The following is a 26,510-nucleotide window of genomic DNA, read 5'->3' on the forward strand; positions in this document are numbered from 1 at the left end:
TTGTTTTCAATAATCCACTTTCATTACTCTGAGTATATAACTCCAATATTATATTAAACAATTGGATTAAATGTTAATTTCTTTCTCTTTTTGCATGTCCGTGTCATGAATAACAATGATTTCAAAAATATAAGGGAGGTATTTATAAGACTATGAATTGCTAGTTGGTAGTATTATGTCTTACACTCCCATTTATAATATCAAAATAATTCACCATGATTAATGTTAGGATAGTGAGCCGACAAAAGCAATAGTGATTTGCCACGTATTATTTATCATTTAAGAATATTGCAATTTAGTACTATTACTTTTCTTACAATTTAAATGAACTGAAATATAATTTTTGAATAAATAAGCCTAAAAAATATCCGCATAGATGAGTACAAACAGCATCATCAGTATTTAATAAAGCTCAAGAGAAATTATTGACCAAACGTTTTTTTAGTATTTTCCAGAATCTATTACAAGGCACCCTGTTTCATTTATTGTTCTTCATGGCCTATTTTTGTAGAGAAAACAATGGAATAGTTCCTTGTGCGATTCTAGTGTATACAGCAAAGTTTAGAATCTTAAAAAAGGAAACTTAGAAACTGTATTCAAATTATTTTCTTTCTGTTATTGTTCTTTTCTCCTTTCACACCTTCTGAAACATGTATTACTCATCTTAAATTACTATTATACTTAGAAACTCTGGGAACACATAAATTATGTTTCTAAAGGACTGACTTTATTTTAAAACATTGCATCACGTTTGAATCTCAGTAAGCAAAGCCATGTATTCATTGTATGTTGATTTTGGCAAAAAGAACAGACTTGCATACATCAAATGATATGATAAAGTAATTTAAAGTAAAAGATTTTTTTTAACATAATAAAGTAGTGTGGAATTAAAGCACAATATGTATATCTTCTGGGTAAGTAATTTAAGCCATAATGTTTCTTGTTTTCTTAGAAGTTCTAATAATTAACATTTTTTTAAATGGGCCCTTTTATAGATACTTGTGCTATTCACTGGAATAGAAGCACAGAAAAGATTCTCTCTGCTTAGATTAACAAATTCACACAATATGTGCCTAACCTGAAATAAATATATCAAATATCTGAGAAGTAGTGTGATTCATGATGACAAGTTATTTTAAAAGGGGGATTGCTAAGATTTTTTTTTTAGCAAAGACCCTACAAAAACCAGTCTTGGGCACTGAGTGCTGAACTATTTTATAATAGCTAATTAAAAGTCTGAGTTCTTTGCCAAAGTATGCTGTTTTAAACTTACATGCTATCCCACATTCATAACATATATATGCATATTTCACTGGGGCAAGCAACTTAGAAATATGATTGCATCATAGCTGTGCAGTTATACAAGGAACTTGTCAACTTAATGCATTTATTTTTTGTAAAAGTTCACCTGTCTAATCACTGAAATATACAATGAAAGGCTACATTTAGAGGCCTAGAAAACCCATGGTTTAGTATAAAGAAATTTCAATTACAAAATAATGGGAATGTTATAATTACCAAAAAATATGATATCTAATATATCATAAACTTTACCTGCAACTACTTTTTAATCACAATAACATCACACCAAAAGAGTACATATTTTTGTTAACTAAAATTAAAGAGGCAATTTGGGAACAAGAGACAGATTCCTTCTCTCTGTGTTTTAAATTCCTCCACATCGAACTACAGATACATTTAAGCTGTCAATCACAATACCAAAAAAGGGACAGGACTTTGCTTTTTAAAATCATTGAAATACATAAAATGCCTTGGAAGATAATGATACTATTCCATAACATCTAAATATTTTATGTGCAGTTCCCATTCTCCTATCATAGTATTCATATTTTAATTATGTATTTATTTTGATTGTTTGCATGTGAAAAACTAATCTATTATCTCAACATTAGGCTAATTTCTTTTAGAGCCAAGATAATTTTAAAATCAATAAAGACTCCTTTTTCAAGATGCTTAAGGCAGAGTGCATAAGATTCATGCTTGCTGCTTTGCCTGAGCTTCTGCCTCCTGAAATGAAAAACAAACAAAACAGATATATTTAAATATCACAAAGCATACATTTTTGTACATTTTGTATAAACTATATGAGCTCAAATTATTAAGAATATTTAAAAGCAGGGGGCCCTGTGTGGCTCAGTTGTTTGAGCATCTAACTCTTGGTTTCCACTCTGGTCATGGTCTTAGGGTCCTGGGATTTAGTCCTGTGTCTGGCTCTACGTTCTGGAGGGAGTCTGCTTCTTTCCTGCTCTCCCTCTTCCTCTGCCCCTCCCCCACCCATGTGCTCTCTCTATTTCAAAAATAAATAAATACATCTTTAAAAAATAATATTCAATGGCAAATAATGGCTCCCAGAGAAGATTGCTTAAAAATTATTAATAGAAAAACTATAAAATAGAAACTTCTGTTTAGAAGCATATATAAGACTGACTAATCATTACTAATTGTTTGAAATAATTCCAAAAAAAGTGATTTATAAGTATAGTTCATATTTTATTTAAAAGTAGATGATTTCTGGGATCCCTGGGTGGCTCAGCGGTTTAGCGCTTGTCTTTGGCCCAGAGTGTGATTCTGGAGTCCCCGGGTCGAGTCCCGCATCAGGCTCCCTGCATGAAGCCTGCTTCTCCCTCTGCCTGTGTCTCTGCCTCTCTCCCTCTCATGAATAAATAAAATCTTTAAAAAGAAAAGTAGATGATTTCCTTTCTGTGTGATTTTTCACCAAAATTGAGTGTTCAAAAACATTGTCATCTAAAGTTTATAATTAATTGTTTTTGTTTAATTAAGGTTTAAGTTCCTTGGAAAATATATTATTTGTTAAACGATTGTTGTTTTTAAATTTTACAACAGTAGGCAGGAAAAGAGGTCAAGTTGTTTTCTTCTCCTTGGGCAATGAGTATCTGTAGCGTTGGAACTCTGACCTATAGATGTGCTCTGGCTCCTACTACAGTACTCAACACAAAATATGCTTCAAGGAAAGTTTGAAACTAAAGATGGGTGGCAAGAGTGACTTTGGTGAAAGCAACTTCAGAGTTAGGTTGTAGAAATCATGTATGCTGGACAATATCATTCTAAATACACCTTCCATAAGTTGAATACTTGATAATCTCAGGAGTGGAAATAGTTGAATACACCCAAATGAGCCTCTGACACTATGCCCAGAAAAAGGAGAAAAATAAAAAACTAAAACAAAAAAAAATGATAGATTTTTACAAAACAAAAAAGGTAGAAATGAAAAGAAAAAAGGACACTGAAATTCATTTTTAATATATCTTTAATAAAACAGATGTAAAATATTATTTGACTCACCTCCCAAAACCCTTCACCAAGAAAAAGGTCCTAAGCTCTTTTTTAAAACTCCAAACATAGTATTTGGGTGTCAAAATGAATATATCTTAGACCCACATTATATATATTTTTTTCATATTATAGAACAACCTTTCAAGAATTTCCTCACACGCAGAATGAATTTTACACTAAGACCTCTCAAAGGCTTAGCACATATAGCTGGGGAAATAGTTATATAAAGATGTAAATATGTCCTAATGTGAAATCCTTCTTCTTGTGCACATCTAATACCTCTGAGTAACTAGTATTTTGGAAACAGCCTAATTCCCTAAAGTCACATCCTATCAATCTTTGCTGTAATTAGTTATATTTAACTCTCAGTCATTCCTTTTAATGGAAGAAATTATTAGCACAAACATCCAAAACAAAATGGCAATTCAAAATTCTTTGTAATATCTTCACATCATATTTAAATTATTTATCTTTTAAATTACATTATCCATCAAATATGTATATTGTGCTAAAATATTTGTTACTACATAGATGTAAGTATCCAATATTCATAGTTCATAGATTATCTAACCAAGTAGAGATATTTGGAAACAGGAGTATGAGGTATCCTCCCCCTATATTCCTAATATAAACATCATTGGATAAATGCACTGATTTTGAGTCAGATAATCCTGGGTTCAAATTCGAGCTCTGGTACTTAATTATTATGTATCCTTGGACAAATTACTTAAATTACCTGAGCATCAGTTTCCTCCCCTGTAAAATGCCATAGAGGACACTTAGCTCATAAGGATGGTATAAGGATAAAATGAAATGCATGTGAAGTGTCTAGTTTAGCGTTTGGCCCATTGCAGGCAACTATCCTACTTTCCTGCTTTTCTCCTCTCCAATTTTTGCCTAGTAACTAGGACCAATACCACAGCTAAGTGATGTTAATATAAAATTTCTCTTGGAGAAAAAAATAGGATGGACTTAGTGGAAATAGGACTAACTCTAATTTCACAGCAGAGGCAGATTCCATTTCTTCTCCCTACAGAAAGTTCAACCAAAGCTAATGAGAAAGTTTCTCAAACCAGCATTCTCTATTCTCTCAAAATACTAGTGAACATCAGTTAATGGTTTTTCTCTCAACATGAACATAACCAAATTTTTACTATTTAGTAAAAATACATTATTTCATATCTGAAAATCATCACCTCTACTATAAAGAAATGCTAGTGCTAAGGAATTATCTTTTGTATTAATAAAATAAATAGTAAATATCAGCCTACCCTGTTTTAAATGCACCCAATATAAAAATAATATAAAAATTGTTTTCCACAGGAGGATTCCTTATTCTATGGAAATATTTGTCATAAGGTACTTTTAAATATCAAGTTCTCCACTGCATTGGCTTTTAATGATTTTTATTTTTATTTAATTTTTTTTATAAACACAATTTTTTATATTTTTTAATAAAATAATTTTTATTGGTGTTCAATTTGCCAACAAACAGAATAACACCCAGTGCTCATCCCGTCAAGTGCCCCCCTCAGTGCCCGTCACCCATTCACCCCCACCCCCCCCGCCCTCCTCCCCTTCCACCACCCCTAGTTCGTTTCCCAGAGTTAGGAGTCTTTATGTTCTGTCTCCCTTTCTGATATTTCCCACACATTTCTTCTCCCTTCCCTTCTATTCCCTTTCACTATTATTTATATTCCCCAAATGAATGAGAACATATATTGTTTGTCCTTCTCCGATTGACTTATTTCACTCAGCATAGTACCCTCCAGTTCCATCCACGTTGAAGAAAATAGTGGGTATTTGTCGTTTCTAATGGCTGAGTAATATTCCATTGTATACATAAGCCACATCTTCTTTATCCACTCATCTTTCGATGGACACCGAGGCTCCTTCCACAGTTTGGCTATTGTGGACATTGCTGCTATAAACATCGGGGTGCAGGTGTCCCAGCGTTTCATTGCATCTGTATCTTTGGGGTAAATCAGCGCAATTGCTGGGTCGTAGGGCAAGTCTATTTTTAACTCTTTAAGGAAGCTTCACACAGTTTTCCAGAGTAGCTACACCATTTCACAAGGCTTTTCTTCCTCAGGCTGTCGTTTATTTCCCTTAATCTAACCTCATGGTCTTTTAATTGTTTGTCTCTTTTTTCCTCAGTTTCCCTCTTTGCCATCAACTTGTCTTCTATGTCACTCACTCGTTCTTCCACCTCCTTAACCCTCGTCATTAGGACTTCTAGTTTGGATTGCATCTCTTTCAATTGATTTTTAATTTCTGCCTATTAGATCTAAATTCTGTAGTCATGAAGTCTCTTGAGTCCTGTATGCTTTTTTCTAGAGCCACCATTAGCTTTATAATAGTGCTTCTCAATTGGCTTTCTGACACTGAGTTGTAATCCAGATTTTGTAACTCTGTGTGAGAGAGGACTGTTTCTGATTCTTTCTTTTGAGGTGAGGTTTTCCTTCTAGTCATTTTGCTCAGTGCAGAGTGGCCAAAAGCAAGTTGTATTGGGAAAAGGAGAAAAAGAGAGGAGAGAAAGAAGGAAAGAAAAGAAAAAAAGAGAAAAAAAGAAGAAAAAGAGAAAGAAAGAAAGGGAAAAAAAGGTGGGGGAAGCAAACAGAAATCAAAAAGAAAAAAAAAAAAACCACGGGGGAGTATCTTCTGTTTCTGTATACTTTAAGTCCCTTGACTTCCCCTGGAACTTGTCCGTGTAGCTGGTCTTCTGGGGGAGGGGCCTGTTGTGCTGATTTTCAGGTGTCAGCACTTGGGGGAGCTGCTCTGCCCCCTGCCTGGTGCAGGGCTCAGTGGTGGTTGTTTACCCCGTGAGGCCCCAGGAGGAAGTACCACAGTGGCCTTGGCCAGCTCTGGAGCCCTGGATTCAGCTCCGGCAGTAACTACAGAGCTCTCAGCCTGCAGGGCCTGGATGCTCTGGGGGCGGGGCCGCTGATCTGCTCAGCTCGGGGCAGGAGCGTCCTTGCTGTCCTGGGCCCTCCTGGCCTCTGCCTGTCCTGGGGGGAGGCCGGATCCTGGGCTGTGTCCCCGGCGCCCTGTGCTCCTGGGCCTGCGCTGTTGGATTCCCGCTCCCGGCCACGCAGCCCCCTCTCCGCGGAGCACCCACCCGAGCCCCTCCGAGCTGCTCCCGTGCATGCGCTGCAGCCCTTTAGGGAGCTCGGCGCACTCTCCCCGTGCCCAGTTGCTCTGTTAGTGTCCCAGGGAGCCTGAGGGCATCCCTGCCCTTCCTGGGGTTCTGCTCTAACTCCCTGTGAGTGCCTTTCTGCCGGGGAATATTGGTGAAGCTCCTGCTTCTCCGGGAAGGTGCTTTCCTGTCCTGGGGCTGCTAGCCCAGGCCTTAGCCCGGCTCCTCGCTGGGCCCCTCCGCCTTGGATGCCTTTTGTTTCTTTAATTCTTTTTTCCCCATCTTCTTACCTTGATAGAAGTGCGAACTCTTCTCACTGTAGCATTCCAGCTGTTCTCTCTTTAAATCTCAGGCCAAATTCATAGATTTTCAGGATGATTTGAAAGTTATCTAGGTAATTTCGTGGGGACAGGTGATTTGGGGACCCTACTCTTCCGCCATCTTGCCCCTATCCTACAAACCCATTTTTAATGAAAGCACTAGTTCATTCAGTGAATAAACTATTTTTTTGACCCTAAGTTTGGACATTTAACTTGTTTTCAAAGTTTCAAAGTTATATAACACTTTGAAACATACTTTTTATCCATAAAACTCATTCAGTATTTCATTATTTTGGTTGACCCTACTGTTAGATATTTAACTTGCTTCTCAAGTTTTAGGATTCCAAATAACATTTTGATATGTGTTTTTATCCATAAAGCTTTTTCCATGTATAGAATGATTTCAATAGACTATAATACCCAACGTGAAATTACTGCATGAAGGACCATAAGCATGTGAAGGTCCTTGATATCTATTTGCCATTCTGGTTTTCAAAAGGAAATACTAATTTATACCACCACCAGTATTATGTGAGAGCATTTGTTTCAATGCACCCTTCTTGGCATTAATCATTATCACCTTGTTTTTTCTTCACTAATTTCACAGATGAAAATTGAATCTCATTTTATCACGTGGTCTTTATTGTCAGTGCATTTTTCTAATGTGGGTTAACTAGTTGCATTTCTTATTTTGTTTATTTTCTATTCACCAGTTCTTTCTGGAAAGCTTATTGTCCTATTAAATTAAAGGGAAAAAACCCTCTGAAAGTTTAGTCAAAGAATAGAAAAATAATTCTGGAATCAAATTTATCACTTATAGTCTTGGAACAAATCTATTAAATAATAACATTCAAAATCTCCCCTACCACCAAATAAAATGCACAGCATAGGGAATATACTCAATGGTATTGTAATAGTGTTGCATGATGACAGATGGTTACACTTGTGAGTTTAACATAACTTATAGAAAAGTTGAATCACTATGTTGTATACCTGAAACTTATGTAACATTGTGTGTCAACTATGTTCAAGTAAGTAAAACAAAAACAAATCTTCCTATAATCACTCCACCTTTCTACTCCACTGTCAATTTCAGATCTCTTCTTCTTATTCCAATCTATTTGCTCTCTCCTTGATAAAATGTACTGTTCTTTTACTTTATTCCTATTCCTAGGCATAAGGATGGGAAAAAAAAAAAGAAACCACTATAACCAAGCTGACTGGCTCCACTATGAATTCATCAACTCTAACTTTAGCTGGACTCTCTATTTTGCTCAGCAATGCTTCCATTCTCAATCTTAATCAACTCGTTAGTCTGTTTTCAACAACTGAATCCATTCAATTATCCTCAAAGTTTTAATACCTTAAATTTCCCATCACTCCTAGCAGATGATCTTATGCTCACAATATGACATTTTCAAATATGAACTTCGCTAGCCTCCCCACATATTACAATTTCTATTTTTATCCATGCTCTCTTCATATTCTCCAGTCTCAGAAAAAAAAATACATGTCATCTCCTTTCCAAACTAACTCTTCTCCTCGATCACTCACTTTTTTGTTTCCTCCATGACGTTTATTTCCCAGTCACTCAGGTCAGAAGCCCTAGAGACAGCTTCACTTTGTCCCAGTTCCTTATATACATCTCATAAGTTGCTATGTTTTATCATACATAAGTTTTCTATATCTTCTAAATTCATCTTTTCCTTCCCATGGTGCTCCCCCACTTAGGTCCTCTCCATTACTTATTCTGGATTCTTAAGTTACCCTCTAATGGGTTGGCTTATCTCTAATATCTAATTTCTCAAATGTTTTACAATCCTTACAGAGGCCAATTTTCTTAAGACATGGATCAAATAACATCTTAAAAATGCAGAGATAATTTTACTATTATCTTCCCCCATTTCCTACCATGACTTTTGGATACCTAAAGGATAAAGATGAAAGTACTTAACACAGCATTCATAATTTAGTCCAAACTACCTAGCCAACCTCAAATCCTCTATTTAATATGCCCTATTCTGCAGACATGCTGCCCTTCACTCTGCTTCGTGAACATACATACCATCATGTGAAACTATATCTCAAAGCAGTGGTTCCTGTTGCTGCCTCTGTGAAAGACATCTTAGCTCCATTTCAGTATTTTTGAATGCCTAACAACTCAAATGCCATTTCCTCTGTGAAAATTTCCCCAACTCCACAGTAATAATTTATTATTATTTCTTCTGGACACCTACAGCCCTTTAGTCAGGGCATCCAGAATTTACCATAATATGTGTTTGATCATAATTATTTGTAGACATAGTTGTTGTAGAATTATTGTAATACTTTCCCTTCAGGATGTTGAAAACACTTTGAAGGTAGTGACCATTCATTCTCCATATTTGTCCCACCATTAAAGTCAAGTTAGGGCTTGACAATCAATACTTGCTGAATGAATAAGTGAATGAATGAATCATACTTTAAAGTGAAGGAAAGGGAGTAATTCATCACAGAAAATAGATTAGTCTTTTTTCATACTTCCTCTTATATAAACAAATCAATGACTTAACATGGGTTTTCCTAACCTGATTTTTTAAGTTTTTTAAATTGGAATTCAATTTGCCAACATGAAGCATAACACTCAGTGCTCATCCCGCCAAGTGCCCCCCTCAGTGCCTGTCACCCAGTGACTCGAACCGCACACCCACCTCCTTTTCCACAATCCCTTGCTCATTTCCTGCAGTTAGCTGTCTCTCATGTTTTGTCACCCACACTGAGATTTCCCCCTCATTTTCTCTCCTATCCCCTTTATTCTGTTTCAATATTTTTTATATTCCACAAGTGAATGAGACCATATAATCTTTGTCCTTCTCCGATTGAATAAATTCACTCAGCAATGGGAACCCTCCAGTTCCATCCACATTGGAGCAAATGTTGGGTATTTGTCATTTCTAATGGCTGAGTAATATTACATTGTATACATATAACACATCTTCTTTATCGATTCATCTTTTGATGGACACCGATGCTCCTTCTACAGTTTTGCTATTGTGGACATTGCTGCTATAAACATTGGGGTGCAGGTGTCCCGGCTTTTCACTGCATCTCTATCTTTGAGGTAAATCCCCAGCAGTGCAAATGCTGGGTCATAAGGCAGTCCTATTTTAAACTCATGGAGGAACCTCTACACAGTTTTCCAGAGTGGCTGCACCAGTTCACATTCCCACCTACAGTGCAAGAGGGTTCCCCTTTCTCCACATCCTCTCCAACATTTGTGGTTTTCTGCCTTGTTAATTTTCACCATTCTTCCTGGGGTGAGGAGGTATCTCATTGTGGTTTTGATTGGTATTTCCCTGATGGCCAGTGATGCAGAGCATTTAATCATGTGCCCATTGGCCATGTGTATGTCTTCCTTTGTGAGATTTCTGTTCATGTCTTTTGCCCATTTCATGATTGGATTGTTTGTTTCTTTGCTGTTGAGTTTAATAAATTCTTCATAGATCTTGGATACTAGCCCTTTATCTGATAGGTCATTTGCAAATATCTTCTCCCATTCTGTAGGGTGTCTTTTAGTTTTGTTGACTGTTTCTTTTACTGTACAGAGGCTGTTTATCTTGATAAAGTCCCAATAATTCATTTTTGCTTTTGTTTCCCTTGCCTTTATGGAAGTATCTAGCAAGAAGTTGCTGTGGCCAAGTTCAAAAAGGGTGTTGCCTGTGTTCTCCTCTAGGATTCTGTTGGACTCTTGTCTCAATTTAGATCTTTCATCCATTTTGAGTTTATCTTTGTGTATGGCATAAGAGAATGGTCTACTTTCAGTCTTCTGCGTGCAGCTGTCCAATTTTCTTAGCACCATTTATTACAGAAACTTATCTTTTTTGCAAAGGATACTATTTCCTGCTTTGTCGAATATTAGTTGACCATAGAGTTGAGGGCCCATTTCTGGGTACTCTGTTCTTTCGCTGATCTATGTATCTGTTTTTGTGCCAGTACCACACTGTCTTGATGACCACAGCTTTGTAGTACAACCTGAAATCTGGCATTGTGATGCCTCCAGCTATGGTTTTCTTTTTTAATATTCCCCTGGCTATTAGGGGTCTTTTATGATTCCACACAAATCTTAAGATGATTTGTTCCAAGTCTCTGAAGATTGTCCATGGTATTTTGATAGGGATTGCATTAAATGTGGAAATTGCCCTGGATAACATTGACATTTTCAGAATATTAATTCTTCCAATCCATGAGCATGGAATATTTTTCCATCTCTTTGTGTATTCCTCAATTTCTTTCAGAAGTGTTCTATAGTTTTGAGGGTATAGATCCTTTACCTCTTTCGTGAGGTTCATTCCTAGGTATCTTATGCTTTTGGGTGCAAATGTAAATGGGATTGACTCCCTCATTTCTCTTTCTGCAGTCTCATTGTTAGTGTATAGAAATGTCGCTGATTTCTGGGCATTGATGTTGTATCCTGCCACACTGCCGAATTTCTGTATGAGTTCTAGCAATCTTGGGGTGGAGTATTTTGGGTTTTCTATGTAGAGTATCATGTCATTGGCGAAGAGGGAGAGTCTGACTTTTTCTTTGCCAATTTGAATGCCTTTTATTTCTTTTTGTTGTCTGATTGTTGAGGCTAGGACTTCTAGTACTATGTTGAATAGCAGTGGTGAGAGTGGCCATCCCTGTCTTGTTCCTGATCTTAGGGGAAAGGCTCCCAGTGCTTCCATATTGAGAATGATATTTGCTATGGGCTTTTCGTAGATGGCTTTTATGATGCTGAGGAATGTTCCCCCTATCCCTACACTCTGAAGAGTTTTGATCAGGAATGCATGCTGTATTTTGTCAAATGCTTTTTCTGCATCTAATGAGAGGATCATATGGTTCTTGTTTTTTCTCTTGCTGATAGGATGAATCACATTGTTTTACGAGTGTCGAACCAGCCTTGCATCCCGGGGATAAATCCTACTTGGTCATGGTAAATAATCTTAGTGTATTGTTGTATCCTATTGGCTAGTATCTTGTTGAGAATTTTTGCATCCATGTTCATCAGGGATATTGGTCTATAGTTCTCCTTTTTGGTGGGGTCTTTGTCTGGTTTTGCAATTAAGGTGATGCTGGCCTTATAGATCGAATTTGGAAGTACTCCATCTCTTTCTATCTTTCCAAACAGCTTTAGTAGAATAGGTATGGTTTCTTCTTTAAACGTTTGATAGAATTCCCCTGGGAAGCCATCTGGTCCTGGCCTTTTGTGTCTTGGGAGGTTTTTGATGACTGCTTCAATTTCCTCCCTGGTTATTGGCCTGTTCAGGTTTTCTATTTCTTCCAGTTCCAGTTCTGATTGTTTGTGGTTTTCCAGAAATGTGTCCATTTCTTCTAGATTGCCTAATTTATTGGTGGATAGCTTCTTATAATATGGTTTTAAAATCGTTTGTATGCCCTTGGTGTTGGTGATGATCTCTCATTTTTCATTCATGATTTTATTAATTTGAGTCTTTTCTCTTTTGTTTTTAATAAGGCTTGCTAATGGTTTATCTTATTAATTCTTTCAAAGAACCAACTCCTGGTTTTGTTAATCTGTTCCACAGTTCTTCTGGTCTCTATTTCTTTGAGTTCTGCTGGAGTATCTATTAACTTTCTTCTGCTGGGTGGAGGATGTATTTGCTGTTCTTTCTCTAGCTCCTTAAGGTGCAAGGTTAGCTTTTGTATTTGAGTTCATTTCAGATTTTGGATGGATGCTTGTATTGCGATATATTTCCCCCTCAGGACTGCTTTTGCTGTATCCCAAAGATTTTGAATGATTGCATCTTCATTCTCATTAGTTTCCAAGAATCTTTTAAATTCTTCTCTAATTTCCTGGTTGACCCTTTCATCTTTAGCAGGATGGTTTTTAACGTCCACGTGTTTGAATTCCTTCCAAATTTCTTCTTGTGATTTAGTTCTAGTTTCAAAGCATTATGGTCTGAAAATATCCAGGGGACAATCCCAAACTTTTGGTATCTGTCAAGACCTGATTTGTGACCCAGTATGTGGTCTATTCTGGAAAAAGTTCCCCGTTGACTTGACAAGAATGTGTATTCAGTTGCATTTGGATGTATAGTTCTGTAAATATCTGTGAAATCCATCTGGTCCAGTGTATCATTTAAAGCTCTTATTTTTTTGGAGATGTTGTGCCTAGATGATCTGTCAATTACAGAATGCACTCTGTTCACGTCTCACAATATAAGTGTATTATTATCTAAGTATGTCTTAACTTTGGTTATTGATTGATATACTTGGCAGCTCTCACATTAGGGGTATAAATATTCATGATTGTTAGATACTCTTGTTGGATAGATCCTTTAAGTATGATATTGTGTCCCTCTTCATCTCTCACTACAGTCTTTGGGGTAAACTTTAATTTATCTGATATGAGGATGGCTACCCCTGTTTTCTTTTGAGGACCATTTGAATGGTAAATGGTTCTCCAACCTTTCATTTTCAGGCTGTAGGTGTCCTTACTTCTAAAATGAGTTTCTTGTAAATAGTTGGGTCTTGCTTTTTTATCCAGTCTGAAACCCCGTGCCTTTTGTTGGGATCATTAAGCCCATTCACACTCAGAGTTACTCTTGAAAGATATGAATTTAGTGTCATCATAATACCTATTCAGTCCCTGTTTTTATGGATTGTTTCCTTGGACTTCCTCTTTCTTTTACAGAGTCCCCCTTAATATTTCTTGCAGAACTGGTTTTGTTGTCACATATTCTTTCAGTTTCTGCATATCTTGGAAGCTCTTTATCTCTCCTTCTATTCTGAATGAGAGCCTTGCTGGATATTGTTTCCTTGGCTGCATGTTCTTCTCATTTAGGACTCTGAATATATCCTGCCAGCCCTTTCTGGCCTGCTAGGTCTCTGTGGTGACGTCTGCTGTTAACCTAATACTTCTCCCCACAAAAGTTAGGGATTTCTTGTCTCTTGCTGCTTTAAGGATCCTCTCTTTATCTTATGAATTTATAAGTTTCACTATTAAATGTCGGAGTTTTGAATGATTTTTATTGATTTTTGGCGGGAGGGGGGGTGGATCTCTCTATTTCCTGGATCTGAATGCCTGTTTCCCTTCCCAAGTTAGGGAAGTTCTCAGCTATGATTTGTTCAAATACACTTTCTGGTCCTCTGTCCCTTTCGGCACCCTCTGCAATCCCAATTAAATGTAGTTTTTTCCTTTTGAGGCTGTCATTTATTTCCCTTAACCTTTCCTCATTATCTTTTAATTGTTTTCTCTTTTTTCCTCAGCTTCCTTTCTTACCATCAACTTATCTCCTATGTCACCCACTTGTTCTTCTACCTCATTAACCCTCATTGTTAGGACTTCCAGTTTTGATTGCATCTCATTTAATTGATTTTTAGTTTCAGACTGATTAGCTCTAAATTCTGCAGTCATGAAGGCTCTTGATTCCTTTATCCTTTTTTTCTGGAGCCACCAGTAGTTTTATAATTGTGCTTCTGAATTGGCTTTCTGACATTGAATTTTAATCCAAATTCTGTAACTCTGTGGGAGAGAGGACTGTTTCTGATTCTTTCTTTTGTGGTCAGTTCTTTCTTCTAGTCATTTTGCTTAGTGCAGAGTGGCTATAAACAAGTTTACTGGGAAAATGAAGGAAAAGGGGAAGAGGGGAAATCAAACAAAAAACAACAAAAAAAGAAGGACTTATACTGTAAGTCCCTAGACTTCCCCTGGAGCATTCCAGAACTTCTTGGTTAAGAACTTGCTTTTCCCTTGTCTTTCCAGCTTGTCTTCTGGGGGAGGGGACTTCTGTGCTGATTCTCAGGTGTGTGCACCTGGGGAAGATGCCCTGCCCCCTGCCAGGTGCACTGTTCTGTGGGAACTGTTTATCCCATGAGGCCCCTACTCCCTAGCATCCTCACTCAGTCCCAGGTACAAGGCGACATCAGGAGGAAGAACAGTGGTGGCAGCCAGATCTCCAGCTCTAGAGTCAGCTCCAGCAGTAACTACCACAGCTCCCAGTCCGCAGGGGCCGTGATGCCCTGGGGGCGGGGGGGCGCTGATCTGCATAGCTCCGGGCGCCTGGTGCTAGTAGCGTTCTTGCTGTCCTGTGTCCTCCCGGCCTCTGCCTGCCCCAAGGGGAGCACTGGATCCTAGGCTGTGTCCCGTGCGCCTTGGGATCCGGGGTCTGTGCTGCTGGAATCATGCTCTTGTGGCCGTGCAGCCCCCTCCACATGGATCTGCCACCTGAGCTGCCACTTGACCTGCTCCCAAGGCCCCACTGGGCTTGTGTTCCATCCCTTTAGGGAGCTCGGTCAGAGTGTGTGGTGTGCTCTCCCCCTGTGCGCACTTCCTCTGTTAGTGACCCTGGGAACCTGCGGTCTCCACTGCCCCTCCTTGGATCCTGCAGGAGCTACTGCAATCACCTTTTCTTCCGGAAGATTGGTAAAGCTCCTGCTTCTCCGGGACTGGGGTTTCCGGTCCTGGAGGCACTCACCACCTGATCTTAGCCAGCCTCCTCACTAGGGCCCCTCCCCCTTGGATGCTTTTTTATTTAATTTTTTCCCTGTCTTCCTACCTTGTTGGAAGCATGAGCTCTTCTTACTGTGGCATTCCAGCTGTTCTCTCTTTAAATCTCAGGCCGAATTTGTAGGTTTTCAGGATGATTTGAAAGTTATCTAGGTAAGTTGGTGGGGACATGTGACTTGGGGATCCTACTCTTCTGCCATCTTGCCCTGCCTCCCCTAACCTGATTAAACAAAATATCTTACCTAACATTTCTTATGCCTTAAATTATACAAAGTCTAAAAGAAGATATTTTATGCTTGGAAAAAGAAAATTCATCAAGGAAACAGAATTTCACAGTGACTCAGACAACATTGCTAGTAAATGGTCTCTGCTGAGAACATGAACAACAGACCCTCAAAATTGGAGAAGGAGCTGGAGTTCAATGAATCTGTTCAACATAAAATTAGTTGCTAACAACAAAAGATAAAATGGTAGAACAGGAATCATACATTCTGATTAAGCCAGCGTGTGTAGAAAAGAACATGGTAAAAGGCAAAGTATATTTAATGTCCATAGCTTTAAGACATTTCATTAAATAGGAAATTTAATTTTTCATTCTTTTCTTTATATGATATCCCCTGGAAATACTACCACTTGAAAAATTAATTTGTTATTGGCAGCAAGAAAGCCTCAAGTTTAGCCAGCAATTTAGTGACCAGTTTTGAAACTCAAATGCTTTTACTTGATTTGAATGCATGACTCTAGCATTTGCTTTCACACAAAGACAATAGAGGCTGCCAAGAAGATTACTATGTACTAAGATGAGTTCTGTTGATGTAGAACCATGCATGACAGCTGAAATAATGGAGTCTTTAAAATTGGTAACCACTTATTATTTATAAATGGGTCAATAAGAAATTTGCTGCTTTGGATAACTTGATGGAGAAGTCACTCCACCTACATCCTACTCATATACTTTATGTATTTGATTATGCATTGTGTGCCCTACCTGTGTGCCCTACCTGGATTTAAGTACATGCAGAGAAGGAAGAGTTCTGTTACCTATGTTACACTGCCTCTGGCTTAACTTGAATACTTGATAAAGGTAGAAATCTCACTGACTAAAAATTCCAGCAGTAATATAATAGATTATAAAGCAAGAAAACAAAGGAATCATACCTTTGAACCAGGTGGGGCTGTCAAGCCCAAAAAGGCATACACTGCATTATTTTCTCTAGCTTCAAAGAAAGCATCATAGTCCTTAATGAAAAGAAGGCAAGAAGAATTAGCAGTATGCAACCAACAAAGGAAATGAAAGATTAAATTATTCAAAATTAACTCATTGGTCAACCTTTTGGGGGGCATACAAACTATCTAACTTCCAAAATGCTACAATTTTGGAAAGACTAGTAAAGAGGCAAGACATATTACATCCCACTTAATATAGGTTAGAATATATGCTGTTTGGTGGGGCAGAAATGGCAAAATGACTTATTCCATATCACATAGCATTTAAGTCTGTTTGAGGTCAAGTAACTTTCTCCACAACCCAAAGCAACCAACTATTTGTCAGTAAGAGTTTGGTTATTTCTGGTAGGAGGCTGTTGTTTCTGTTTCCCATTATTTCTCTTTCATTATTTATTAAGGTAGAGATATCCTCAGAACCTACAGTATACCTCATATTAACTAGGCCATGCATGTAATAAATCTATGCTGTATTTGGAGGAAGGGAATGTAATTTTCATGAAATATGACCAGAAGAGCAAACAAACTACTTAGATGTTTCAATTCAAGGATCCAAGAAAAACCTCACATGACTGAATTTGGTTGGGCTTCCCACTGTCATCCTCTAAGCCACCAAGTATGTTTTAGAAGTGACAAATAGAATTGCCTAAATTTGACTATGACATATAATCAGTAGCAAATCTACTTAGAAAACACAGCCATTGTCGGTACCTGGCTTATTTTGTTTAAAACACACAAAAATAAGTTTGTCATCTCGGTGGATTTATTGTGGGTGAAAAATATTCATAATTTGCTGGTTTCTCTAGAGATTGCCTCATGAATAGATTGTTAATTACAGGGTTAAGTCCTGGCACTTGAAGAATCTGGAGATATACAGTTTAGATATATGTATAATTTCTGGTACTTGGAGAATCTCTCAAGCCATTAATGACCCTAAATTGGAACCTTACTCCAAGAAATAGCAAAGTTTCTCTTTTATTTAGGGATCTTCTAACGCAATCAGAATTGTTTAGCACTACTGAAATCTCCCCAAGGATTGACTCAAAGCATCTTATTGTGTACCCTACATGTTGGCAAAGGAATAAACCCTAAACAACAGGCATTTATGAACAGCCTCCTATGAGTTTACTCTTCAAAAGTGAAACTATTTTGATATTGATAGCAATTTCATACTGAGACACATGACCTATAAACTACTCAAAATAAACAAACAATATACATCATTTCTACACTCAACCACTTGGAAGGAACTTCAAAATGCTAGCTGAAAGAGTCACAGAAGAGTTATTTCTTACCTTTTGTTCAAAAATAACTCAAGCCAGTCTTTAAATTCATGTGAAAGAATATAGATTCAACTATATTGAAATATCATAAAATGCTACTATAATTGTCTGTTTCAAGATCACAGTATAATATCATTTTGGGGGCCTGGACTTAGCAAACACAAACAGATTTGTAACTCCGAGACAAAAGAACATCACCAGTTTCTCAATTAAGTCAGATTAAATTAGTTTATTTTGCAAATACATATTGAGTACCTACTACATACCAATCATTGTTGGTGCTAAGAATACAAGAGTATACAAAACATTAAGATCTTCATATCTATTCATGGCTCAATCCTAGGGAATTCAAATTTAAAATATTTACAAAGAGTAAACAAAACAGATTGTGATATAGTCTGCTTCTTCTATAGGAATTTGCTTGAGGGAAAAAAAAAGATATTTTGTTTACACCTCTGTGATTCCACTAACATTAACCTGTATATTGGTATCATAATCATTATCAATTCATGAAAATGCTCTAGTTCTTCATATACATAGCATAAGCTCTTTCAGAATCAAGATTATCCTTAAAAATGTACCTATGTAATAGAGCCTCATCTATGTAGTAGGTTAGTTGTTTTAGTCACATTCCAGGCTGGAAATAAGAACCTAATCCATAGTTCAGTGTTCTCAACAGGATATAACTCCCCACCCCCACCCCCAGGGAAATCTGGCAAAGTCTAGAGATATTCTTGGTTTTTCACAACTGGGAGGGTGCTACTGGCACTCACAGACAGAAGACAGGGTTGCTGCTAAACTTTCTATGATGCACAGGGTAGCTCCCAACAACAAAGTATTCTCCAATCCAATATCTCCATAGTGCCAAGTTTGAGAAACCTTCAGATATTTTAAACAACGGAATTCAATACAAAATATGAAGAATTTATTTACAAAGGAACTGATGAAAGGCAAACAGGAAATGGTAAGGGAACCCAAAGATTAGCAACAGCAAGAGGCTGCTACCACAGCTATACAGCTAATGGAAAAAGTGCAGAAGATGATATTACAGAACCCAAGAGTTGGGATACCTGGTACCACAAAGCAGACACAGCCACTGTCATGGACATCTCCAGAAGCCAGGAGGGTTACACCTTGGCTTTTCCTTTCCTCTGTCCTCCAATCTTTCAACCAGTATCTCCCATTATTGGCCAAACCTAATAGCCAGTCAGCAATGAATACTGCGAAATTTAATTTACTGAGGTCAGCAACCCTTCCATAATATAGAATGGAGGAAGAAAATAAAGATAGGATCTTTGTATAAACAGGAAAATGAAATATACACTGGTTTAAAAGAAAAAGTAAGAGCTTTAGAATAAAACAGATTTAGCAAGTCAGTTAGCCTTCTTCTAGGCCTCAATTTCTTCATCTGTAATACAGGAATAAAAATACCTACGTCATGGGATTAGTATGAAAACTAACTATATAATACACATAAAGCATGTAATATAATAACTGACATAGCATATATTTTCTATGAATGGTTACTATATACGCTTCTCCCTAAGAGTCTGTATAGGGACAAATCTTAATTTTCATTGTTATTAAAATCCTAACTTAGTGCCTGGTACACAGCAGACATTCAATAAAAATGTGATCCTTTATCCATTAACAAATATTTGTTTGGTCGAGTCTCACCTCCTGCTCCATCCTTTCCAGCTCCCTATTTCTCACTGATACCTGATTTCTGTAACATACTACATTCCCTTACATTGTGGCTTCTGATGGAGAAATTAGCCAGGTCAATGTGGTTTCTCAACTGTTACCCTTATAACCTAAAATGTGTTTGTTTTCAAGTCCAAACAAATTAAAATTCCTGCTTCAAAAAAAGTTAAGAAAATATTTGCTGGCTTATATCAGACTGGATGGCCTCTGAGGCCTCTTCCAGCTCCTGGGATGCAGCAATTTGCAGAAATTAGAGAATCACTGAGGTTTTATTATCTTAATGAATAGCCTTATTGCCTTTTCCTTATCTGCAGAGTATGTCTTTACATATCGGCCCTGTTGGCAGCAACAGATGAAATATTCAGGACCCTCCTCAGAACTTAAAAATTCAATTCACAGAGAAAATATTTTGTGTCAATAAAGTTCTCAATTTTTCCATGCTCCCTTCCCTAGATTTTCAGAATTGACACACGAATAAAGATCCCCACCAAAAAGTGTCCTTTTACTTGCATATATATATCTATGAACTAAAAGATTTGGATTGCTGACTCTAATACAGTTGTTCTTCAGTCATGCTAATTCTGAGGATATAGCAGGGCAAACAATTCCTTACTGGAAATTCCTATAGCCCTCACATTTGCTTCTTGTACTATCTCATCACATAGAAATGGATTCATAACCACACTCCAATTGTTTCAGGCGTGTATGATTCTTCCCACACCTCACTCCCAACAGCTCCTTAAGAGAAGAAAACTATTATATTTATACTTGTACTTGCCATGGTAGCAAGAATGGTCACCAGCTTCAAATGTTAAATATATAGTGACAGAAGAATAAAGGAAACTACTCTATGGTTTAAATAAAGACTAAAGATGGTATACATGAAAGCACCAGTCACAAAGCAAAACTCCATTTTTGTTTCCCTTGTTCTTTACATGAGTTAAATTAGCTAACTTAACATTTTATGAAAATTCATTAATAATACCAAAATAAAAGTATTATTGACTTCAAGGAGAAAATAAGGTATTATTATTTTTAAACTATTTTTCATCTAAATATGCAGTTGACTTCTCAAAAGCTTCTTCATGGACATAGCAGACACAATGCAATTGCTCTATATAGAATTAAGAAGAAATGGAAAAGCAGGGTGCCTGGCTGGCTTAGTTGATAAAATATGCAGTTCTTGATCTTGGGGTTGTGAATTCAATACACAGGTTGTGTGTAGACACTACCTAAAAGTAAGATCATAAAAAAAGAAATGGAAGAACAACTCTGTGTTCAAGGTCTATATTATCCATTTACAGGAAATTTCAGGGGGCATGATTCATCCATTTGCTTCCTAGTAAAAATATCCCAGCTGCCTAATATGGATGAAGTGATGAACAAAAAAAAGCCTGTATACAAATTTGGGATAAAAGGGATTTGATGTATTTGAGGTGATACATTTGATAAAACAAGAGTTTAGATTTTAATTTTTTTCTTACCCCACGGTACTGGCTTTCATTGAAAATCTGAGGTGGCAGCGGGTACCCTGTGGCTGGTCGATTGTTTTCAGGTACATTTTCTCTCATCCACTTCCGATTCTCTTCATTGGCTGCAATATCTTTTTCTTCAAATCCTATTTTGTTAGCTTCTAAAAAACCAAGCACATCTTGCTGTTTCTTCTTAATCTAGAACCCAAAGGACAAAGAAACTATGTTGTTGAACAAACATTTTGTTGTTTTCATTTTTCAAATTAAACAAAAGTCAGTGTTTGAGAACTAGCAGAAATGAATTCAGACAGGGATAAAAAATTGTGGCTTCACAAAAGACGTGGTTTTTCCACTTTATTATTTTGCTGTTAATGGTGTCTCATAAGTCGATTGAATAGCTTTCAGCCCATAGATCCTTTTATCAACCTCTTTTTTTCTTTTTCCATCAAAAACTCCACATCAAATGACACAAAAGTAAGGCTAGCTAAAGTGTATCAATAGCCTAAACCACAGTTAAATAAAAATTGAGTAATGGAAGCTGTGCTTTCTGATTATCTCTAAGCCTCTCTTAGTTTCAGCCCTTGTAGGAAGTCTTTCCAAAAGATTCAAGTCTATACGGTGTCTTTTTTTTTTGCCTTAAATTTTATCTTTAACTATAATTTTACATTTTTAAATTAAAAACTTTATAATTATTATACCTCCTAAGTGCTTTAGGTTTGCTTCATAGCAGAATAGTTTTTAAAAATATACTTGCTATCATTTTTTCCACTTATTATTCATTAACTTTTTATTTTATTCCCAGTGTATTTAGCATGCAGTGTTATATTAGTTTCAGATTTACACTATAGTGATTCAACAATTCCATATATTACCCAGTTATCATCACAAGTGCACTCCTTAATCCCTATCACCTATTTCACCCATCCTCCCCAACCACCTCCCAAATGGTAACCGTAAGTTTGTTCTCTATAGTCAAGAGTCCGTTTCTTAGTTTATTTCTCTCTTCCTTTCTCCTTTGGTCAATTTTTTTTTAAAATTCCACATATGAGTGAAGTCAATATGGTATTTATCTTTCTCTAATTGACATATTTTGTGAGCATAATACTTTCTAGCTTCATCCATGTCCTTGCAAATGGCAGGGATTTGGGTTTTTTAAAATAGCTGAATAATTTTCAATTATGTATATAAAACCGCATCTTCTTTATCCATTTATCTAGCAATACACACTTGGGCTGCTTCCATAATTTGGTTATTGTATATGCAGCTGCCATAAACTTAGGGGGTGCGTGTGTTCCTTTGAGTTAGTGTTTCTGTATTTTTGGAGTAAATACTTAGTAGTGTAATTACTGGATCATAAGGTAGTTCTATTTATAAATTGTTGAGGAAACTCCATACTGTTTTCTGCAGTGGGTGCACCAATTTGCATTCCCACCAACAGTGCAAGAGGGTTTCCTTTTCTCCGTATCCTTACCAATAATCATTATTTCTTGTGTTTTTCATTTTAGACAATCTGACAAATGTGAGGTGATATCTCAATGTGGTTTTAAACTGCACTTCTCGGGGCCCCTGGGGGTCTTGGCTAAAACTCTGTCTTTGGCTCAGGTCATGATCCTAGGATCCTGGGATCAGGCCCTCATTTGATTCCCTGTTCAGCAGGGAGTCTACTTCTCCTTCTCCCTCACCCCTCACCCGTGCTCAGGTGCCAGTCTCAATAAATAAATAAATAAATAAATTAATTAATTAATTAATCCTTAAAAATAAAATAAATTGCATTTCTCTGATGATGAGTAATATTGAGCATTTTCTCATGTGTCTGTTGGCCGTTTATATGTCTTTTGTTTCTTTTCTTCCAAATTTTAATTTAATTCTAGTTAGTTAACATATAGTGTAATATTGATTTCTACTCATTATCAATACTCATTGGTAATGAGTAGAATTTAGTGATTCATCACCAACATATAACACCCAGTGCTTACTATAACAAGTGCCTTCCTTAATACCCATCACCAATTTAGCCCATTCCCCACCCACCTCCCTTCAACAACCCTGTTTGTTCTCTATTGTTTAGAATCTCTTATGGTTTGCTTCCCTCTCTTTTTTTCTCCTTCACATACGTTCATCTGTTCTGTTTCCTAAGTTTCACATATGAGTGAAGTTATATTGTCTAAATCTGACTGACTTATTTTGCTTAGCATGGTTCACTCTAGCTCCATTCACATCATCGCAAATAGCAAGAATTTTTTTTATCTTTTTGATGACTGGTTAATATTCCACTGTGTATATATATCTCCTCTTCTTTATCCATATATCAGTCAGTGTACATTTGGGCTATCTCCATAGTTTAATTATTACTGATAACGCTGCTATAAACATCAGGGTGCATGTACACCTTTGAATCTGTAATTTTGTATCCTTTTTGTAAATACCTTATAATGCAATTGCAAATAGCAGGATCTTATTCTTTTTTAATGGCCGAGTAATATTCCATTGTATTATATATATATATATATATATATATATATATATATATATATCTTATTATACAGCAATTGCACTGTATGTATAGATGTATTATACATATATAATATATATACATATATACACACATACATATATAACATTTATGTATATAATACATATATGTCTTTTGTTTCTTTTCTTCCAATATATGTATATATAATACATATATACATACAGTGCAATTGCTGTATAATAGGATACTTCTATTTTTAACATTTTGAGGAACCTCCATAATATTTACAGAGTAGCTGCACTGGTTTGCATTCCAGCAACAGTGAAAGAGGGCTCCTCTTTCTCTGCATCCTCACCATCATCTTTTGTTTCCTGTGTTTATTTTAGCCATTCTGGCAGGAGTGAGTTGATATCTCCTTGTGGTTTTGATTTGTATTTCTCTGATGGTGAGTGATGTTGAGCATTTTTTCATGTGTCTGTTAGATATCTGAATGGAAAAATGTCTATTTATGCTTTCTGCCCATTTTTAAAATAGAGTATTTGTTTTTTCTGTGTTGAATTTGAGAAGTTCTTTATGGATTTTGGATACTAGCCCCTGATCTGATATGTCATTTGCAAATATCTTCTCCCATTCTGTAGTTTGTATTTTAGTTTTCTTGATTGTCTCTTTCTCTGTTTCTCCATTTTGAATTTATTTTTGTGCATAGTGTAATAAAGTAGTCCAGTTTCATTCTTCTGCATGTTGCTGCCCAGTTTTACCAATAGCATTTGTTGAGTAGACTTTTTTCCATTGGATATTTTCTACTCTGTTAAAGATCAGTTGACCATATAGTTATGGATCCATTTATGGGTTTTCTACACTGTTCCATTGACTTATGTATCTGTTTTTGTGCCAGTACCATCCTGTCTTGATGACTTTGTAATATAGCTTAGAATTCCAGAATAACAATTCCTCTAGTTTTGCATTTATTTTCCAATATTGCTTTGGCTATTCAGCATCTTTTATGGTTCCAAACAAATATTAGGATTGTTTGTTCTAGCTTTGTGAAAAATGCTGTTGATATTTTGATAAGGATGGCATTAAATGTGTAGACTGCTTTGGGTAATTTAGACATTTCTACAATGTTCTCCTAAGACATGAACATGGACTTTTTTTGTATTTTTTGGTGTCCTATCCAATTTCTTTCATAAGTTTCCTATAGTTTTCAGATCTTTTACCTCCTTGCTTAGGTTTATTTCTAGGTATCTTGTTGTTTTTTTGGTGCAATTGTAACTGAGATAAATTTCTTTTTCTGCTGCTTCATTATTGGTATATAGAAATGCAACAGATTTCTGTACATTTTACACTGCAACTTTACTGAATTTATCTTTTCTAGCAAGGTTTTTATGGAGTTGTTTGGATTTTATACAGAATATCGTGTTATTTGACTTTCTTGCTGATTTGGATGCTTTTTATTTCTTCTTATTGTCTGATTGCCAAAGCTAAGACTTCTAGTACTATGTTAAATAATAACAATGAGAATGGACATTCCTGTCTTGTTCTTGACCATAGAGGAAAAGCTTTCAGTTTTCCCCTCTTGAGGATGATATTAGTTGTGGGCATTTTGTATATGGCCTTTATGATGTTGAGGTATGTTTATAACTACTCTTTTCAAGGGTTTTTATCAAGAATGGATGCTGTATGTTGCTAAATACTTTTTCTGCATTCATTGAGATTATATGGTTCTTTTTCTTTATTTTATTAATGTGGTTGATCACATTGATTGATTTGTGAATATCGAACCATCCTTGCAGCCCAGAATAAATCTAACTTGATTATGGTGAATAATTATTTTCATGAGCTATTAGATTTGATTTGCTCATATCTTCTTAAGAATTTTTTGCATCCATGTTCATCAAGAATATTGGTCTATAATTCTTTTTCATTTTTAATTTTTTTCATTTGTTTTTATTGAAGTTCTATTTGCCAACATATAGTATAACACCTAGTGCTCATTCCATCAAGTGCCCTCCTCAGTGCCTGTCACCCAGTTACCTGAACCCCAGCCCACCTCCCCTTCTGCAACCCTTTGTTCATTTCCCAGATTTAGGAGTCTCTCATAGTTTGTCTCCCTCTCTAATTTTTCCCACTCAGTTCCCTTCCTTTCCCTTATAATCCCTGTCACTATTTCTTATATTCCCCATATGAGTGAAACCATATGATTATTGCCCTTCTCCAATTGACTTACTTCATTCAGCATAATACCCTTCAAGTCCATCCAAGGTGTTATTCAACAGATGAATGGATAAAGAAGATGTGATATATATATATATATATATATATATATATATATATATACACACAATGAAATAGTCCTCAGCCATCAGAAAGGATGAATGTGAATCTCCTTTTAAGTGGGGTCTTTGTTTTTGGATCCAAGGTAATGCTGGCTTCCAAAAACAAGTTTGGAAGTCTTCCTCCCATTTCTATTTTTGTGAATAGCTTGAGAAGAATAGGTATTAACTCTTCTTTAAATGTCTACTAGAGATCCTTTGGGAAGCCATCTGGCACTGGACTTTGGTTCTTTGGGAAATTTTTTATTACTGATTCAATTTCTTTGCTGGTTGTGGATTTGTTCCAATTTGTATTTCTTCCTATTTCAATTTTGGTAGTTTGTAGGTTTGCAGGAATTTGTCCATTTCTTTGAGGTTGCACAGTTTGTTGGCATATAATTTTTTATAATATTCTATTATAATAGTATTTTTAAAAAATATTTTATTTATTAATGAGAGGGGGGAGGGAGAGAGGCAGAGAAATAGAAAGAGGGAGAAGCAGGCTCCATGCAGGAAGCCTGAGGTGGGACTCAATCCTGAGTCTCCAGGATCAGGCCCTGGGCTGAAGGCAGTGCTAAACTGCTGAGCCACCCGGGCTGCCCTATAATTGTATTTCTGTGGTGTTGTTTGTGATCTCTCCTCTTTCGTTCATGGTTTTTTGTTTGTTTGTTTTTTGTTTTTGTTTTTGTTTTTGTTTTACTTTGATCCTTTTTCTTTTCTCTTTGGCAAGTCTGGCTAAGGGTTTATCAGTTTTCTTAATTCTTTCAAAGAACCAGCTCTTAG

At 36.4% G+C, this 26,510-nt stretch overlaps 1 protein-coding gene across 6 annotated transcripts in view; it reads right to left on the minus strand.

Annotated features, from left to right (window-relative positions):
* SH3BGRL (SH3 domain binding glutamate rich protein like) overlaps positions 1 to 26,510 on the minus strand; it is a 339,550-nt gene that overhangs the window by 201,362 nt on the left and 111,678 nt on the right. For 4 of the 6 annotated variants that reach the window (XR_012026484.1, XM_072816910.1, XM_072816911.1 and 1 more), the window contains exons 2-3: positions 20,955 to 21,140; positions 16,418 to 16,498 (exon numbers count right to left, since the gene is read on the minus strand). Coding sequence is in view for 5 of the 6 variants with exons in the window: in XM_072816910.1 (XP_072673011.1) it covers positions 16,418 to 16,498; positions 20,955 to 21,140 (267 nt within the window). In the remaining variant the exon portion in view is untranslated. Of the gene's footprint in view, positions 1 to 377; positions 2,029 to 16,417; positions 16,499 to 20,954; positions 21,141 to 26,510 lie in introns of those variants that run through there. The other 2 variants (XM_072816913.1, XM_072816914.1) reach the window with 1 other exon arrangement.

This window comes from Canis lupus, chromosome X, assembly GCF_048164855.1.
Source record: "Canis lupus baileyi chromosome X, mCanLup2.hap1, whole genome shotgun sequence".
In the NCBI taxonomy this organism is placed as follows: domain Eukaryota; kingdom Metazoa; phylum Chordata; class Mammalia; order Carnivora; family Canidae; genus Canis; species Canis lupus.